Source organism: Centrocercus urophasianus, unplaced genomic scaffold (genome assembly GCF_019232065.1).
Source record: "Centrocercus urophasianus isolate 14NV4802_14NV808 unplaced genomic scaffold, USGS_Curo_1.0 seq_15, whole genome shotgun sequence".
Classification (NCBI taxonomy): domain Eukaryota; kingdom Metazoa; phylum Chordata; class Aves; order Galliformes; family Phasianidae; genus Centrocercus; species Centrocercus urophasianus.
The window spans coordinates 45268406-45287037 of NW_024884697.1; the positions used below are offsets into that span (position 1 = coordinate 45268406).

The window sequence follows — 18632 nt, forward strand, 5'->3', positions numbered from 1 at the left end:
TATGTGGAAGTATTAGATCCTCTGAGATGGGCCTTTTGTCTAGGAAGGCGAGATTGCATCTGGAGCAGGAGTGAGGAGTTATTAAGTTTCAAAGGAAAATGTGTGTTTCACTATTGATGTCATCTGTCTGCAGTCTAATTTCCAGCCTGATCTTAACTAATGCACCAAGAAAATTGTTTTTAACTGGCTTCAAGACATATACAGGTATGTGTCTGTAGGCAGTAATTCACTCTGCTGCCATTGTGGAGAACTATGCTGAGGAAATTCCTCCCAATAAGTGCCTGTGTAGCTAATGCTGCACATTTCTAAACCTCGAGTCTGTAAGGAGAGACTTCATGATTCCCAGCCTGGTGAAGAGTTTGTGCTGTTTTTTCCTCTTGTTGAAAACACTGATGGAAAAGGAATGGGGAAGTGTTGACCTAATTGCATCTAAAACTTTCCTTAAGGATTGTTTTGCAAGGGCATTGTCCTTATAGCTTGCAGCATTGCATCAAAAACTTACGTTCATGGTAGCTGCCTGGAAATCTACATCAAAATCCATATAGAAATTAATAAAACTATTAATTTCTTTTGTGTATCTATGCAAGAATAAATCTCATTCTTAGAAGTGATTTCATCAAGATTGTTCTTAATCTTTGAAGTATTTTATGTAAGCTCAGGATGTGTGTGTGTGTCTCTGTGCATGTGCAAGATATGCTTGGGGTAGGTTGGAAAGGAAGAATAAGTGCCAGCCATGCCAAGTCTGAGAACTCTTTGAGTATTGCTTTGGAAAAGCAAGTGCCTTACAGCTCCTTAAACCAATGCAACCCTTTGAGCATTATTTATGCACTTGAAGTTAGTTGCTACTTTAAGCTGTAATAACTACTACTTTATTTGGAGACAGAGTGCCTAAGGAGCCTGAATACTGAATTAACACCTTAAATACCAAAATAACTATTCCTTTCTTGCATCTGTGTCTTCTTAGACTTGCTCGTGTTTTGCCTGGTGGGTTTTTATTGGGATGTTTTAGAAAGCGGGACTGACTGTCTTTAAACTTCTCTTTCCCCAGAGGGAGAAACTGATGTAAATGCTGGTGACCATGCAGAATGCAGTTCAGGTAAATGTCTTTTGTAATGTTTGAATTCTATATTATATGTTTTTATGTAAACATCTACCCTGAAGCAGATTAAATGATAAAATCCCCAGAATAATCTCTAGCCTTTTAAACAAATAAATAAATAGGAGTTTTCCCTTTCAACAAGTGGAGCACTGTGGTGAGGTAGGTAACCCATGTTGTAATCACTTAGGCAATACTTTCAGTTTCTAAGTGCTGTTTCCTGAGAAGTTTTCTAAGTTAAAGGATAAGAATATTTGAAACTTTATTGATTTAAAAACAAACAAACAAACAAAAAAAAACCTGCATATAAGTAAATTGCTACAAAAATAGAAGTCTACATTTTAGATACACATCCCTCCTGAGCTGAAGAAAGTAGCTAAGAATATTGGAAGGACTCTTTCTCTTTGGGAATTCTATCCATGCTGTTTCAGCATGATCCTGCTCTTCAAGCGTGAAGGTATCCATCAGTCTGAAAACATGGGATCCTTAAGAGAAATGCTAAGTATTCATGTTTAAGAGCTGTCTATGCTCACGTTTCTTCTTTTAGTATCATCACTTTAATGATTTAAACTCTAAATGCACCTGAAATGATTGATCACAGAAGTCAGTAGTCTATAATGAGTTATATGATAAACTACAGGTTGTATTAATATGTGGTGAGGAGGAAGAAGACAGCATAAATGAGTAATGTTTGTTTTGTTTGCCTACTAAAGAGGATCTGCTTATAGCCACAATAGGGTAACTGAGAACAAGAGAATGAACGTGGTAGTGCTTTTGATGCCGGAGTTACTAATGAGAACTGTACCATTCTTGATTACTGCTGTGTTGGTTTGGTGTGTCTGTCTGAAGGGAAACTAAAGCTTACTCTTTGAATTATGCTAAAGATGTATTGTTCAGAACCGTGAGAGTCCATCCTCTGTCTGCAAATATTACAGCTTGCGCATACTGAAATCTCCTGCAGGTGTGGTTTGGAGATGACCTTCCTTTAAGTCCTCGAAGTCCTCTGACTCCCAGACACGGCCCAGGTCTGGCAGATGTGTGCCTGTACGACCAGTGGATATCTGTGCGGCATGAAGCAACATTGGTGCCTATGCAAGAAGACCTGTCAATCTGGCTCTCTGGCTTGCTGGGTGAGGTTAAAAATAATCATTGTCTAATAAATTTCAAAGCACATTCAAATATCCAACTCAACACTGACACTTAATATCCATAATATTAATAGCATTTGAGCCTGAGTGATTAGAAGAATTGCATTAAAAATGCATGTGCTGGTTTCAGATCTTATTAGTTTCCAATTGTTAGAGGTAAGGTGGTTACAGAATCAGAGAATCACAGAATGGCCAGGGTTGGAAGGGACCTCAAGGATCATGAATCTCCAACGCCCCTGCCACAGGCAGGGCCACCAACCTCCACATTTAATACTACACCAGGCTGCCCAGGGCCCCATCCAATCTGGCCTGGAACACCTCCAGGGATGGGCATCCACAACCTCTCTGGGCAGCCTGTTCCAGCACCTCACCACTCTCTCTGTAAAGAATTTCCCCCAACATCCAACCTAAGTCTTCCCTCCCTCAAAACCATCTCCCCTTGTCCTGCTGTTATCTACCCTTTCAAACAGTTGATTCTCCTCCTGTTTGTAGGGTCTCTTTAGGTACCAAAAGGCTGCAATGAGGTCACCCCATAGCCTTTTTTTCTCCAGGTTGAACAAGCCCAGCTCCCTCAGCCTGTCTTTGTAGGGGAGGTGCTCCAGTCCCTCATCATCTTTGTGGGTCTCCATTGGACCATCTCCAACAGCTCTCTGTCCTTCTTGTACTGGAGGCTCCAGACTTCGACACAGTACTTCAGATGGGGCTCACAGGAGTAGGGTAGAGGGAGACAATCACCTCCCTGTCTCTGCTGGCCACCCTCTTCTGATAGAGCCCAGGATACCATTTGCTTTCTGAGCTGCAAGAGCACACTGCTGGCTCATGTTAAGCTTTTCATTCATCAAGACCCCCAGGTCCTTTTCTGCTGGATTGCTCCCAAGGACCACTCCTTCCAGTCTGTATAGACGCCTGGGATTCCTCTGGCCCAAGTGCAAAATCTTACATTTTGCTGCATTGAACCTCATTAGATTAATCCTTCTAATTTATAGTTCTGAGTCTTGTTAGTCTAATTAAGTGAATATTTGATTTTACTTTATTTATATTTCTACTAATTTTCAGTCTTTGAAATCCCTTTTTCTTTTATTGTGTGGAGATATCAGTGGCATATGGTTGGGCTGGACAATCAAGTATTTATTTAGAATGAATGTTTTGGAAATTTCTTTCTAAAAGCTTTCATTATTTTATTATTTCAGCATCAACTTATTGGTCTAGCCCATAGATGAGAAGAACTATTAAAGTTAGTCAGCCTCTGTTAGATGAGCATAAGTAACAACAGTGCTGAGTGTTGGTCATCAGGCTTCTCTTCTTTGTGGGCTCTAGTTTAACTGAAGTCTAGCACTGGAACACTCTTGGAGATGCCTCTGAGTTCACACGAAATTTCTTTGTGTTCTGTGGAGTAATTCCAGTACTGGCTCTTTTTTTTTCTTTAGGAATAGAAGTCACAGCAGAGCAACTGCTGGAAGAACTTGATAATGGAGTACTACTCTGCCAATTGATTGGTGTTCTTCAAAACACAATTAAAAAATCATGTAGCTCAAATAATTTAAGGGTGAGTTATATTTAATTTTTTAATACATAGATAAACACTTTAGTAAGGAAGGCAACTTCTGTATTTTTGTCCAAACCTTTTTGTTTAACTTTAAAGTAAATTAGTGTTTGTTTTAAGACTATTATCTTAAAACTATATTGTCCCTTTTTCCCATATTATTTCCTCTGTTTTCTAAACTGAGCTTGAAAATGTTGCAGTTAAGTTTAAGTTTAGTTGATCTGGGGTTTTCTGTCTGTGCTAATTGTGTGGCTATGAATAGAACTTGGGAGGAAGGAATCATTATCTAGACATGTGAAATCAACAGATATAACCCAGCAGAGGGGGAAATGGGGAAGCAACTGTATAGACAACTTTTTGGGAGAGGTTACAGAGCTAAATATTGTAATTCTGTCACTATTAACATGGGTAAGACTAAATACCATCTACTTTAGAGTAGCTTTTTTAATAGAATGCATGTTGTTTTTCTTGAACCAATAATAAATACCAACCACTGCTTCTGTACTCCAAATTTGGCTTTTTTTCTTTCTTCTGAAAATGTGCTTTGAAATCTGTTGTCAATGTTTATGTGCACAGTGTACTTTGTTTTCTTCTCTTGCCAGAATTTTCCAATGAGAAAAGTTCCATGTAAGAAGGATGCTCCATCAGGATCTTTTTTTGCCAGAGATAACACAGCCAACTTTCTTAACTGGTGTAGGGCCATTGGAGTTGATGAGACTTACCTCTTTGAATCTGAAGGTTTAGGTAAATCTACCTTTTTGCAACACTTTTCATGGTCCGCATGTGGAGAACTACCTCGCCAGGGAGAACTATTGCATGCAGTCCTACAAAGCTTTTGTCGTGACTGCGTCTGTCTTGTGAAACATTTATTTTTAGGGCAGAGTTTGATGTGAAAGCACTGAAATATCAGTTCAGTAACTTCTCTAAAGAGAAGGGTGTTTTTCCAGGCTACTAGAAGTTGCCACGTGAGATGAAGAAGGGTAGTGATAGCTGTGCAGTGAACTCATGTGTTTTTCTTCTGTAAAAAGCCCTGCCAAGAAACAGAAGTTGTGCTGTCCCTTCCCTTCTCCACTCCTCATTCTTTCTGTACGCTGGAAGACCACAGGGCCATGGAGTCAACTCATGATAAGATCCTTTATTTAGTATTAGAGAAAATTCTATTGGAGAAAGCATTCAGAATAATGCACTTATGACTACTAAGTTTGGTAACTGCATCAGAGCATTGGGGCTGAAATGACAACAGTCTGTTGGTAATTAACATTTAGTTCAAGTCTTACTTGGTGTAACTATAAACCATGTGTATTCTCCTGTCTTAACAAGATAGTTATACACACAGTTGGCAATATTTATTTTTATGCCTGCCACAGTGCACAGCCTTGCAATAACCAACTACTAGACAGATAATTCCAGAAGGAATACTTTTTTTTTTTTTAAACTGTTAATTAAGAGAAACTGCTTCCATTGTATGGAAATAATGTAATGCTCTTCTACCAATTATTATGTCTCTAGAAAAATAATTAATATAAACTTCTCTTTGGCAAGTAAAATACTTTAAAAAAAAAAAAAAAAAAAAAGAGAGAGAGACAGAGGGAAGAAAAATCTTCCTCTGAAGCAGAACAGCAAAAAAAAAATGCGAAGATCCTTTGTTTTCAATAATCATATGAATATGTCACAAAGCTTACTAGATTTTCTTGAAGTCTTTGTGCCTTTTAATGCTATTTAAATGGGAGGTGCTGGTTTGACTAGCTGCTTTTCTTTTAAACTCTCCTCGCTAGTTGGACTGCCTGTGCCTTCCCTACTGCATCACGCATCTTTTAAAGCACTTGAGAAAACATCCTTATTTGCATCTGTCTCATTCTGATTTAACTAGGGACCATATCTTTTTTTCAGACCCACAAAACACAGACGAGAGGGAGAATTGAGATACAAGAAAATTAGTTCTAGTATTTTTTAATTTTAACTTACAGGAATTACACTGCTTAAACATCTGAGTTCCTTTAACTGGCTGGGTAACTAAAACCAGTTTAGCCTCCCTGAGATAAGTAGACAGGATTTCATAAGGCTGTGGCTTTTGCTCATCGTCAAGTGTTTTGAAGTCTGATTCTAACTCATGACACAAGCTTGCTGTGTGGCATAAATATCGTCTGTGAGCCTATTTGGCAGTTGAAATGAGCCGACATGAAGTCTCCTTGATGACACATTCTTTCCATTGATGTTCTCCATCAAACTTTCAAGCTGTTCTTTATGAATGAAATAGGGGAAAGACAACCTGGCAATTGCCTTTTTCATGTCAAACATGTGTAGCAACACCTCCTGATAAATGTGGGTGGCCATGGAGAAAATTAAATTAATTAAATTGTTCCTGAGTTATCGGAGTGAATAGCCATTATGAGGTGCCCTTTAACATCGTCTTGGTTTCTGCTAGGGGTATATTTGAATTTTTCTCTTATGGATTCAGGCAAATTATGCCTTTTCTCTCACAGCTGACAAAACCACTTATGAAAAAAAAAAGATGAAAAAATCTCTAGTACCTTTTGGATTATGGCTGGGTCAACTTTCTGTTGAATTAGCTATCATAATCAGATCCTTTAATAAGTAGAATTACGAGTTGGAGGAGATTAAATAACTTTGTGAAACTAGATGATCTTTCCAACACAAGGCATTCTATGTAAGCAAGAACATTTGACTTCATGCTCAGCTTATACATTAGTAAATGTTTTAGTCTTGTTTAAAGTGAAATTATTTTACTTACCAAGCTGAATGTCAGAAAGATATTAGGTTTAACCTGTAAATATGGAGCTGGCTCATTAGGTTTCTCTTCAGAGTGAATTTTCATGTTCTGTTTAATATTGGACTGCACAGCATGAAGGAAGTTTATCTAAATGGTACACCATATAAAATTCTATCTACAGTTTTTCCCATTTCTTATGCTTAATGGTGTGTGAAGAACAATAGCGTGTGTGTAGAGTGAAGCAAGCTCAATGACATTTTTTTCTAGCTTTTGGTTTCTGAGTTATTGGGCAGCATTCCTCAATGGCTAAGAAAGCATGAGGCTCATTTGTGTTCTACAACATTCATACAGCTGTTTGTGGGCTTCTTAGAAATTGTTGACAGAGTCTCAACTTTGAGGTTTAAGTGGGGGCTGAGGAGGAAGTAATTACTTGTGTGATGTTTTAAACTATTCTCTGTCCCTTTATTTTTCCCTAGGCTCTGCAAGAAGCAAAACCAAGATAGACCTAAAATAGACCTTGTTTTCTTGTGCTCTTCCATTCTTTAGAGTGGCATTAAAAACAATTGAGTGCTCTCATTTCAAAGTTGTCAAGAAAACCCAAGGCAACTGCCAGAGTCATCTGCATACAATTTGGCTATCACTTCATCTTTCCCTCTCATTCTTCAGCTTCAGGATTTGTCTGTATTCATGATTCAAGATTCAGGAGCTCATGATTTCATGCGCCTACGTGATCAAGTGCATACAGCTGTTAGAGCTGTTCTGAAATGAGTTGTGCTGTGCAGTGAATGTAGGCAGAGTTGTGGAGAAGCAAAGCCTAGCACAAAAGTGCTAATAACGTATCTGAGCTAATGTTTCTGCTTCAGTGTGATCACTTCCAATACCTGCTATTTGAGTTTGAGTGTTTGACCAATATTATCCTCACCCCTTTCTTACAAAGGTTTCCACTCTCTTTCTTGCCTCTGAGCAGAATGATGGCTGCATTGCAGTCATCTGCTCCTTATTCTCTTTATCCAATTGCAGAGGCCTTCCCACAATAAAAATGGATTACAACTTCCTTTTATTTTTGATTCCTTTTCAGTTTTGCACAAGGATCCAAGACAAGTGTATCTTTGTTTGTTGGAAATTGGACGCATTGTATCCAGGTATTTGATCCATTGGTGACTTTAAATAGAAACTGTAGAATGTATTCCATTAATCAAAAGCTAAGATGGTCTGTGGCCATTAAATGCAAAGCAGTAGATGTTAATTATGTGCAGAAAGTAATGAGTAGCACCTCTACAACCACTGTATCAGTATTTTGTACAAATATTTATTGCTTTATTTTCATGGAGAGGTGCTGATCCACACTGCTTCTTATGACCATATGTTGAAATGTTACCTTCATCTTATAGATATGTGTACATCTTGGAAGAATTTGATGAATAGTCCTGAAGGTCTTTAATTTTTTAAGTTTCTTGGAAGTTTTAAGAAAGCTTTAAATACGAAGCAACTCTTAATTGTTCTCTAAATAGACTTCTAATTTGTTTCCAGCACAGAGTAGAAAGCTTTAAGGTAGTTCCTGTCCAACTCAGATTAACTGTTTTTCAGGTTTAGCAGTATTGATATTGCCTTCCCTGGTAGCTCTAGGACCACCTTGGTGAGAACTTCTAGAAACTTGCAGGTCCTCCTTTTCTTTGGATTATCAAGACAGTTATTCCTGTACTGCTGTTCACTCTTAGTCTAACTACTCACAATTTTGCTTGCTTGTTATAATCACATCTTTGTTTTCTTTATCAAATTATTAATTAAAATTTCTACTTATGTAATTGTGTTGAGATATGGAGTTGAACCTCCTGTGCTTGTAAAACTGGAGAAGGAAATTGAGCTAGAAGAAACACTGCTAAGGACCTCTGGACCAGCGTCACCTGTTGACACAGCAAAGTCATGTTGTCACCATGGGGAGCTACATGAGGCAGTAAGTACTTACTTATTGTGGTCTTTAAGTTAAACTCTTAGCTTAGTGTTTGTGTGATATGACAGAGGCCAATTTTCATCTAATATCTGTGAGTCTTAGAAAGAAAACAGAAGTAGATATACCTCTTTGAACAATAAACTTTGTTTTAATGTTATAAAAATACTACTGTGTATATTTTGCAGTTAATGCTTCAATGCATGTAACTTACCTTGATTTGCCCCTTCTTTCACTGCTGCTTTGAGCTGCCTCTCATTGAAGTGTTGTGCATCAATATGCTATGGCTAACGTGAACTTCATAAAGCAAGATTTGATGAAATGCTTTGGAAAAAAAACCTGCATAGCCATACTAATTGGAAATTAACGTATGCAGGAAAAGAAATGACCTGTACAACTTATGTATTGGCCTGAAAGAAATGATGAACAACAGTGAATACACTGAAATTTAACTTGTTTAAACAGTCCTTTGTATTGTAATGTAAAGCTTTTGCATCTTCCAGAGCATCAGCCACCAGATCTCCACACTGATAATTCACTAGTTTTGCTGCTTACCAAAAGTTTTGACCTTCTAATTTTTTGAAGCTTCTAATTGGCTTTAACGGACACATCCTCTCTAACTCTAGACTTATTTGGGGGTTATCTTTCTCTTTTGTTCATTGTTTTCCTTCTTGGGTGTCATGTAGAACGTTAACTTAAAAGCTTTCTGAAAAGTGAGGGATAATGCTGAAGTGCCCCTGGATAAGGTGTAGCAATGGAACCGGTTGAGTGTTGATTTAGTCACAAAAGAGATCCAGGTACTTGCATTTCAATTTCTTGAAAGGGTTCTGTCTGGAATTTGATACTACTAAATAATAGACAGATTGATGGACAAATCTTTAAAAAGAAAATAGAAATCCATTAAAATTGAAGAAATCGTGAAAATTGGATTTAGATGACTCCAAAATATTTGACTGCATGTACAGTTTTATTCAGTCTTTTGTTCTCTGTTTTGAAGCTTTACGTAGCTAGGATTCTTCTTGTGAGGGAATAAAATTTTCATGTTTCCTTAAATTAAGGGGAGAAAATATTTAATACAAAAGAGATAATGGAATCTCAGTAAACAGTTAAACATATGCTTCTGTTAAAATACTAATACATGCTTTCAATATAAACAATTAGGTTAAACACATAGCAGAAGATCCACCTTGCAGCTGCTCCCATCGGTTTTCCATTGAATACTTATCTGAGGGACGTTATAGACTGGGAGATAAAATATTATTCATACGAGTAAGTAATTTCTCAATATTAAAATCTACATTCAAAATGGGAGAGAAATACTTTTAAGTGAAATACCTTATTTTTGTGGTATTATTTCAGGTTTACAGAATAATTTAGGGATACCACATGATTCAATCCTGTTCAAAGCAGGTCTGTCTAAGTAGATCTTACAACCACTGATTTTTACGGATAGAACCATGCTGAACTGAGAAAGTTAATGCTTTTCTTGTTTGTAAAATTTCAGTAGTGGTTTGTAGTATACCTAAGGGTAATACAACATAATACCCTGAAAACACTGCTTGTTCAAAATTCATACACATGGGTTTATAAATAATTTGCAGCTAGCTGAGCTAGTTCTTCAGGAATAAGAATTTGTGGGATTGAAAAAATGAAAGCATTCATAAATTGATCAAAACTGGCATCTAAAACTGTTTACTAAGTAAGGATGCTGACAGAATGGTTAATATATTTTCTACATAAACGCTTTCATTGTTTCCTGACACGTAATGACTCCTTCTGCAGGAAAAACAAATAAAAGATCTGGGAAGTATAAATTTCTTAGTTATTCCATAGATTTTTTTCTTAAAATGATTCTCCATAAGAAAGGAGATCCTATATCAATTTAAATATTTCATAATATGAGGTGAAGACTTGGTGCTGCATAAAACAAAGTTTCTAACAGTCTTCCGTTCCCACCATTCTCAGATGCTCCACGGCAAACATGTGATGGTCCGTGTTGGTGGAGGATGGGACACACTCCAAGGCTTTCTGCTTAAGTATGATCCCTGCCGAGTGCTTCAGTTTGCAACTCTGGAGCAAAAAATCTTGGCTTTTCAGAAGGGAGTCACCAGTGACCATATCTCCAACTCAACAGCCAGAATTCAGGAACCTCCTGTCATGAACCCAATGTCAGCTGTCAGTATGTTTCAAAAGCAACCAGCAAACCCTCCTACTCCTGTTCCAGCCCTAAAAGCTGTCCATGGGGCAACCGTTAAGAAGCCTTTGTCTAAACATCCTCAGTCTCCTGCCCTGACTTCACCGAAGGTGCCAGTGCACACATCCTCCGCTGCCAAGTTGTTGTCAGCCAGACCCAAACTAGCAGATGCTCAGTCTCCTTTCAAACCATTGATGGGCACCTCAAAGAAACTGGCATCTCCTGCGCACCACTCGCCAGCTCCTGTTCCTTCACTGCCTGCAAGCAAGAGTTCTTCATCTACAAGATCAAGAGCAGCTCTTGTTCACTCTGAAACATTACGCAAACGTATTCGCTCCCCTGATGCTCCAAAGGTGAGATTTGCCCCAGCCCAAGGCTCCCCAGCAACAGGGATGCATTCTGCGCTCTCAGCATCTAAGAAGCAGTTGTCTCAGTTGCCTGCAACAAGTGAAACATTGGCTTCGAAACAGAAGTGTGTCCCCTCTAAATCTAAACCTGCATCTGTCACTAAAACCAAGGTAAATTCTGTTGCTCCGAGACCAGCCCAGCCACCTGTTAGCAATCTGCGTGCTGTTGCCAAGTTTGCACATTCCCAGCAGCTCTATGTGAAATCTCCTTCTGAAAATACTACTCAGGGATCAGGAACTGGGTCTCAGCATCCTCGGAAAGCTCCACAAACACCTTCTGATCTGGCAAGGAACCTGAAGACTGCTTCAATCCTAAAGCACTCAGCTTCTGTACCTTCCCTGGCAGTTAGTAAATCATTGAAGTCACCACCTACACTGGGATCCAGAAGCAAAAATCTAATAGCATCTGTCAGTAAAACGCCACCTACAGAGCATTTACAGACCCAAAATGTCAATAAGCCCCCTGAGGTTGGACCCTCCTCATCCAAACCTACTGAACGCACTCCACTCTCTGTTGTGCGGCTTCCTCAAACTTCAGCCAAAGTGGCAGTGACCAAAAAAGCAGTGCAGCCCTCCACAAAAAGTCAGCCTTCAAGCACAGACTTGCAAGCCAACGGAAACTTGATCCCAGCAGCGAAGAAACCTCTCTCTAAAGGAAAATCAGCAACAGCCTGTAACAAAGGAGCACCTAGTGCATCGAAAGGGCCTCTTCTGAAGAGCAAACAAGATGATCATTATTTTGTTATGACTGGGAGTAAAAAGCCCAGAAAGTAAACCTATCTGTTAACTTCTGTGCAAGTCCCTGTAACATTCAAATGGGCCTCTGAAATTTGCTATGCTAAAGAGAAAAATAAGTTAACTAACACTACATGTGCCATTCCAAATGTTAGGCATGATTACATTTTGCTGCATAACTTACAGTAATAGCTGTATTTATTTTGCAGTTTTAAAACTTTTTTTTAGATATATTTACAAGTAAGCTTGCTTGCACTGTGGAATAGAGGATAACCATGTTTGCTGCTAGCCTGACCTGCTGTGGGGAAAGGCAGGAGAGAGGAAGGGGAGCTGGAATGCTGCTGCTTTTTGTTTTCCAGGGAGTTAAGCTGAGCAATTCTGGTTGTTCTAAGCACATCTGCATCAAGGCCTGTGGCAAGCAATAGAGCTGTGCAGATGCTATAAAATTTCTAATACCTCAAACAAAATTTTTGAGGGTTTTTTCCCTTTTTTTTTTTTTTTTTTTTTATATAAATTTTCAAGTTTGTTAGTGTTTCAGGACCCGAAATCTGGGTATCCTGTGTGTATTAGAGACATTGGAAGACATTTGTATTTTTTATTTTTTTATTTTTTTTAACTCAGAGGGTGGTGAGGCACTGGCACAGACTGCCCAGAAAGCTGTGGGTGCCCCATCTCTGGAGGCACTTAAGGCAAGGTTGGATGGGACTCTGGGCAGCCTGAACTGGAGGGTGGCAGCCCTGCTCATGACACAGGGTGGGACTGGATGGGCTCTATGTCTCTCCAAATTTACGTCATTCTATGATTAGAGAGAAATCTCTAGACTTATTCAGTTTCACTGCTGTAGCTATCAGCATTCACTATGCTCCTACGTGCCTAAACAGGGCTTCAGCTTGCTTGGGTGTGGAGCCTTGGCTTGCTTTAAATTATGCATAGGAAATCATGGCCTTTATCGCTCTTCTTCTTTTTTTTTTTTTTTTTTTTTTATATAAATTTTCATTTTTTTGTGCCTTAGCATTGCTGCTTGTAAAGGCCTGGGGAGACAACTTTGCAGCTCTTGCTGCATGAGAAGAAGTTGCTGTGAGGTCATTTTCCTGCAGGATGGACACCATGGGGCTGGCACAGGGCCTGCTTGGGCAGAGCCTTGCTGCAGTGCAGGAGTGGCCTTTTTCTGTAAAACTGAACTGCTGAACACTTATTGATGCTTGAGGTTTATTTGTATGGGCAGTCTTAGTCTGTGTTGGCCTTTGTTTTGCTTGTGGAGACCTTGCTAGTGGCTCTCCTTATTACTTTTCAGAGATGAGGAGTAGTTTCCCAAAGAGCTACCAAAGGCTTGTCTTTGCCTTAATACCTTTGGAAGTAGCGCAGAGTGAAGTGCCATTTACTCTCAACTCATGAAGGCTCTTAGTGGGTCCATGTTTCTCAGCAGAAATGAGTTTCATGGTAGATGAACAAAAACTACTGTCTCTGGAAGTAGCATTGTTTAAGATAATTTGGGTTTAATGAACAGTCAGTCCTACGAATGTCAAGGAACTCTCAGGTTCTGTGGAGAGACACTGTGACTGCAGACTTCCACAGGCTGTTGTTACTCCTGCTGTCAAGATATTTACTTATGGGTAGAAGAGGCAACATGGAAACTGCAGCTTCTGATGCTATATGTTGAATATTTTCTTCCTGGAACTAGAATAAGCAAGCATTGTAAACTAATTATGAGTTTTCATGTGCAGCGGTGACGCTATCAAGCTACCTTTCTGAGCACCTTGTTAGCTTCGGTTATTTATCGTTCTATTTATGCATCTCTACTGTACAACTCCTACAACTCCTGTTTACAACCTGCTGGGAGTAAACAGGAAATAACAATATACAAACTATTGTAGGAAAATATCAGTTTTAATAACATGGCTCCCACAAACTTATGTTCAAGCTTGTATGTGTGGGGAAGGCCTTACTGCTTATTTATTTTATAAATGCGCTGGCCAAAGCCCCTACTGCAAATGTTAAGAATTGTATTGATTGTAGGGGAGTTAGGTTAAAATTGACACGCTATTTTATACTCTGAAAGCATTTTGCAATAGATGACTTGCTTTTAGTTTTGATCTCCCATAGAATGAGCTGTGATGCAGCATCTCATGCAATAGATGAGTTGGGGTTTCTTTCTGTACAAAGTCTGAGTGGGATGAGGTTGCTCTCTTCACAGCAGCCCATATGGTGCTGTGTTCTGGATTTGTAGCTGACACGGTACTGATAGCACAGCAGGATTTGGGCAGTTGCCAAAATTTGTTTGCATGGCATCACGGCTTTCTCTTTTCCCTTTCTCTTTTCCCCGTGCTGACCCTGACAGCAAGTGGGTTGGGAGTGGGTGCTTGGCTTCTTGCTGGGTGGTTCAACAACCCTCAACACTTTTTGAACTGTTTACAAGTTTCACAGTACTACTATAAACACCAAAACTCTTGATCCCTGCGTAACAGTTATCTCAGCATCTACCTTTGAAAGCAATTATTTGAGAGAAAGTAAAGTGGAGGGTTTCAACTTTTTAATGTGTTATCTCACATAATAGATTGAATTTTGCTGTTCAAAGTGAAATGGAAAAGTGTAAACTGGGACACAGGCACTGAAAAAGGAAAAAAAAAAATCATTTTACTGTTGAAAACCTAGACAGTTAATCTAAAGATGCTGCATGTGCTATGTATGGGTTAGCTTGGTTTGTTTTTTTATTAAAAAAATAGTGTAAGTATGATCTAACTTGTGCAAATAATTGCAGTCTTCAACTTTTTATTCAGTCATTTTATAACTGATGATGTCATATGGCACAAGGTGAGCTAATAATCAAAATGCAAGAAAATACCTCCTGCTGAAAATACTCTTTTCTCAATGTTTATATTGCCAAACAGTAAATTTGATCTTCAACTTGTATTACTTTTTGAGTGGGAAAGATTAGTTGGAACAAGAATCTTATTTCTCTGTATGCTTTTGATGTCTTTGAGTACTTATTCTAAATAAATATATACTGCACCTTTTTACATGCACACTTTTTTTTTTCTACTGTTGTTTTTTGTGTGTGTGTAGGGGGGGAATGGAGTTTGCTGTTTCAGAAGGGTTATGTTTTTGCTCAAACACGACTTAATTGTTAGTAGCTTCTGTGTCAGGGTATTATGAAGACATAAATACTATTGTTTTGTTTGGAGTTCAAGACCTCTGAACTGTGTTTCAGTAAAACAGTATTTGAGGAGATGGGGCTTCTTGCTCTTTCCTACTAGGTAACGTGCCTGAGTACTTTCAGATACCTCTGCAGTAGAATTGCCAGGTCATGATCTGAATCAATGGTTGAACACCAGGTGAGAAGACATGACTAACCCAGGGAGCTCAGGTGCAAGCAATGTAACTGAGTGACAAGAAGAAGTGGAGCCTGGAACCACCTCTCCTCAACCTCACTTAAGGGTTAGCAGTTAAGGGGGTAGCATCTCTTTGGTGAGAGAGTGAGCTCTTCTCAAGCTGTCAGGTCATTGGAAGGGTTGGGCTAATTTTCCTTCTTTATTACCTGCTGTTCTTCTATATTGCTTGTATCTCATATTTCTAATATCTACAGTCCAAATCGATTCTTCTAACTCAGTGGAGAGGAAATCTTAAGCTCTTGCTTCTCAAATTCCAGAGAAGAATGTAACTTCAAGTTTTGGCCCTGTTCACAACTAGACAATGGAAAATACAGCTTCATTGCTAAGCTGGTAGGTCAAAACTAGGGCAGCTTCTCTGCTGGTTTGTGGGTGTTTGACTTAGAGCTCCATCTTTTACACTTAAGTGGAGTTCCTAACCTGGAGAAGCCAAGTGCTTTTTTTTTTTTTTTTTTTTTTTTTTTTTTTTTTTTTTTTTTTACTGTTATACTGAAGATGTGCAACTGGCTAACAAATCATCTTGCAGCAGTGTTCATTTCCTCTGCCCAGCAATATATTGCTCATTGCAACTATCAAGCTCCTCAAAGCATCACTATTCTAGTAATTAGTTGGCTGTAACACTGACTTCTGAAAGGATTGCCTAAAGTAATCATCACAGTGCTTCATTTCTCATTTAGATACTGTTAATCTAGTTGTGGGAAATGTCAAACAACCCTACTCTGGCCAAAACAAGTCTGGATCTTGTATGTCCTATGGGTTTTGCACATGTAGTTGCAGGCCTTGAGTCTTTTCTGATTTGCTGTTCCTCAGCGTGTAAGCTGGAGAAGTGCTGTGTAGTGATCCTTTCTGCCTCTGATTCATGATAATGCAAGTTAAGCATTCTTCAACATCACTGCCTTTTGAAATCCTTTGGTGGCCAATGGTTTATCATCCATTACAAAATGTGTAAGCTGGGTTGTGTATCACAAGGACGTACTCCAAAGTCATCCTGAAAAATGGAAGAGAGTTATATGAAGCTACAGATTACTCTGTTTTCTTCCCAAAGTCCTACATGGTTCACACAGTAAAATGGTGTTCTGCTTATAATGGAAAAAAAAACATTTGGACCATTCCACCATCAAATCTCGTTCAGAATGGGTTACCTTTTTGCCTTTTGTTTATTTCAGGTGGACTTTGGCCTTGTAACAAAATGCTTCACAATAGTTAAAATGTAGGTCATTTATGGCTGATGACAAAATCTTCAGAGACAGCAACAAACATAGGGGTGCAGGTAAGGTTCTGAGAGCTCTGCTTGCATGTGGCTGATACCAGTGCCCTGTACAGCTGCTGTGCTCTGTGGCACTGCAAATTTTTTCTCCTCTCAGTATCTGGCTTAGGAGAAACATGACAGTGTGAGCAGCAGCTACCTACTAACATCCAGAAAACATCTGGATTAATGAAGTACACAACCATGAATGCTTAGTATGTGCACAGTTTGGAAGACTTCATTTATTGTTTGGCAATTTTATATACATAAATTAATTGTTAAAATTTAAGGCAGTTTTCCTTCTAGGGCTCAAGCAGCCTTAGCTTCAAACAGCACACCGAATGGATCCTTCTCTGTGTCCCTGTCTGGAAACCGAAATCTGTTTGGCAGATCAATGAGTGCTATGGAGCCCTCTGGTGTCCAACAATCTTATAGGTGCTACTCAAGCAAGTGGTGGCCTCTGAATCTTCTTAAAAAATCCACAGGCAAAACCTTTCTTTTTCATTCAAATTAAAGCTCTAGGCTAGTAAAATCCAGGTGTGGGATGCAAAAGATTTAATTTTGCAAGATCCTTTCATTTCATGTGAGTGCATATTGAAATTTTCCTTTTCATTTGGGCCGGGATCATTAATAAAAGTTTTGAAAAATAAATGGTGTTAAATGTAAATAAGATGAAAGCAGTTTCAGGCCCATTAAGAAAGATTAAAGCGTTAAAATATCGGAGAGGTGTGGTCTACTCGCAGCACAGTTCTGGCTCCCCAGTAATCCCCATTAACTGGGAGCTGAACATTCTGGTGTGTCACCAGTGCAGATGCGAGCAGCAGATGGCTTTTCAGTTGGAGAGGAGAATTGATGCTGCCTAAGATCAGTGCTGTTATGGCACTGTGTGGAGTATGTGTTCCAGATGGAAGAAAAACCTTACAGGGCAGGAGCCGACCGGCCATTTCTCTGAGGGACGTACCTAGGCAGAAAAAGTTGACAGAATAGTTGTGTTAAGAGGTTTTTGGTGGTAGATTTGCACTGCAGAACTTAGATATCAACTTGGCACAAAGTGCTGAATCAGAAAGTGCTGTGCAAAGCTGCAGTCCTACGAAATAAAGCCAAGCTTGCATGTTTCCTCAAGAAAAAAAAAAAAGCTAGGTACTCACACAGAGGGAAAGTAGCACAAAATGTTTGTCAAAATACTCAAATGTGGCATGTTTCAAGAAACATATTAAGATGTTTATATGCATATTTGCAGATATTAAATAAAAATGTGCTCTACCCCTCTCGCATTTAAAGGTAAAAGTAACTGCTGGAGTTCAGATCAGAATCTTGCAATTTTCTGATCCTTTATGTAAATGTTATTATTTTATACCTTTCTCAAGTGTATCTACTGCAACAGAGAGCACCTTGTACTGGAACCTATATTCCCAGAAGAACATAAATAATTACTATGGAGTGTCATTCTGATGATGAACAGTATGCTTTCTTTTTTTTTGCTGAGCATACTATTCCATAGACACCTGTGAAACAGGGCCATAATTAATTATGTTTATTATGTATATACTGCAGCATCGACCCTTGCAGTACTTTCAAATTATTTGTTGCTGCATCCAAAGAAAAGAACAGCAGAAAGAGTTTTTTTAAAGGTAAATATATATGCTTTGGGTCTGGAGTCCTGGAATTGCTCCAGTACTCCAGTACTGTACATCATATCTGGGAGGAATTTGTGAATACACAGTTGTATGGTCAAATTTTAATGCATCCTCAGATATAGCATGATATTCAGCTATGTCAGATTACTGTCAAATGCATAAAGAGGCAATTTTGGTATTATTGTTATTATCTCTGCACTAGATTATGCCTGGTTTTGAGACTGCAAATGAAAACCGTGGGAAGTTTTTTGGAATGTTTGTTTCAAAGCCCAGTAGTTTTCTTGAAAATCTGGGACTTGACTCACAGCCCATTTTAATTAAACTGTGAAAGTGACTTATTGGGACTGTAAAATTAAATGTAGTTTAGAAAGTGTCGTAATTCAGATGTTCGGTGCTTCCTTCAGATTTCTCTTATATGGACGCATCTTGACACATTCTTTCATTAAAAGACATGATTTGGATCTTTTCCTTCAGGATATCGTATAGAAGAGAGCTCTGAGTGTACGAGTAGCTGTCGAGCTTTTGAGATTCTCCCTGTACTTTGGCATGTGGTCCCTTGCC

At 38.8% G+C, this 18632-nt stretch overlaps 1 protein-coding gene across 1 annotated transcript; it reads left to right on the top strand.

Moving 5' to 3' along the window:
• The first annotated feature begins 748 nt into the window (after positions 1–748).
• GAS2L3 (growth arrest specific 2 like 3) lies at positions 749–12452 on the top strand. Its single transcript, XM_042815787.1, has 8 exons — positions 749–1096; positions 2058–2226; positions 3672–3790; positions 4390–4531; positions 7597–7660; positions 8334–8472; positions 9628–9735; positions 10432–12452. Exons 1-8 carry the CDS (start codon positions 1067–1069, stop codon positions 11839–11841), a joined length of 2181 nt encoding a protein of 726 aa, XP_042671721.1. The 5' UTR covers positions 749–1066; the 3' UTR covers positions 11842–12452.
• Positions 12453–18632: the final 6180 nt, after the last annotated feature.

Coding starts and splice junctions, on each gene's coding strand:
- GAS2L3 (XM_042815787.1), top strand. CDS start 1,067: ATGCTGGTGACCATGCAGAATGCAGTTCAG. Junction 3,791..4,389: donor GTAGCTCAAATAATTTAAGG/GTGAGTTATATT, acceptor TTCTCTTGCCAG/AATTTTCCAATGAGAAAAGT. Junction 8,473..9,627: donor ATGGGGAGCTACATGAGGCA/GTAAGTACTTAC, acceptor ATAAACAATTAG/GTTAAACACATAGCAGAAGA.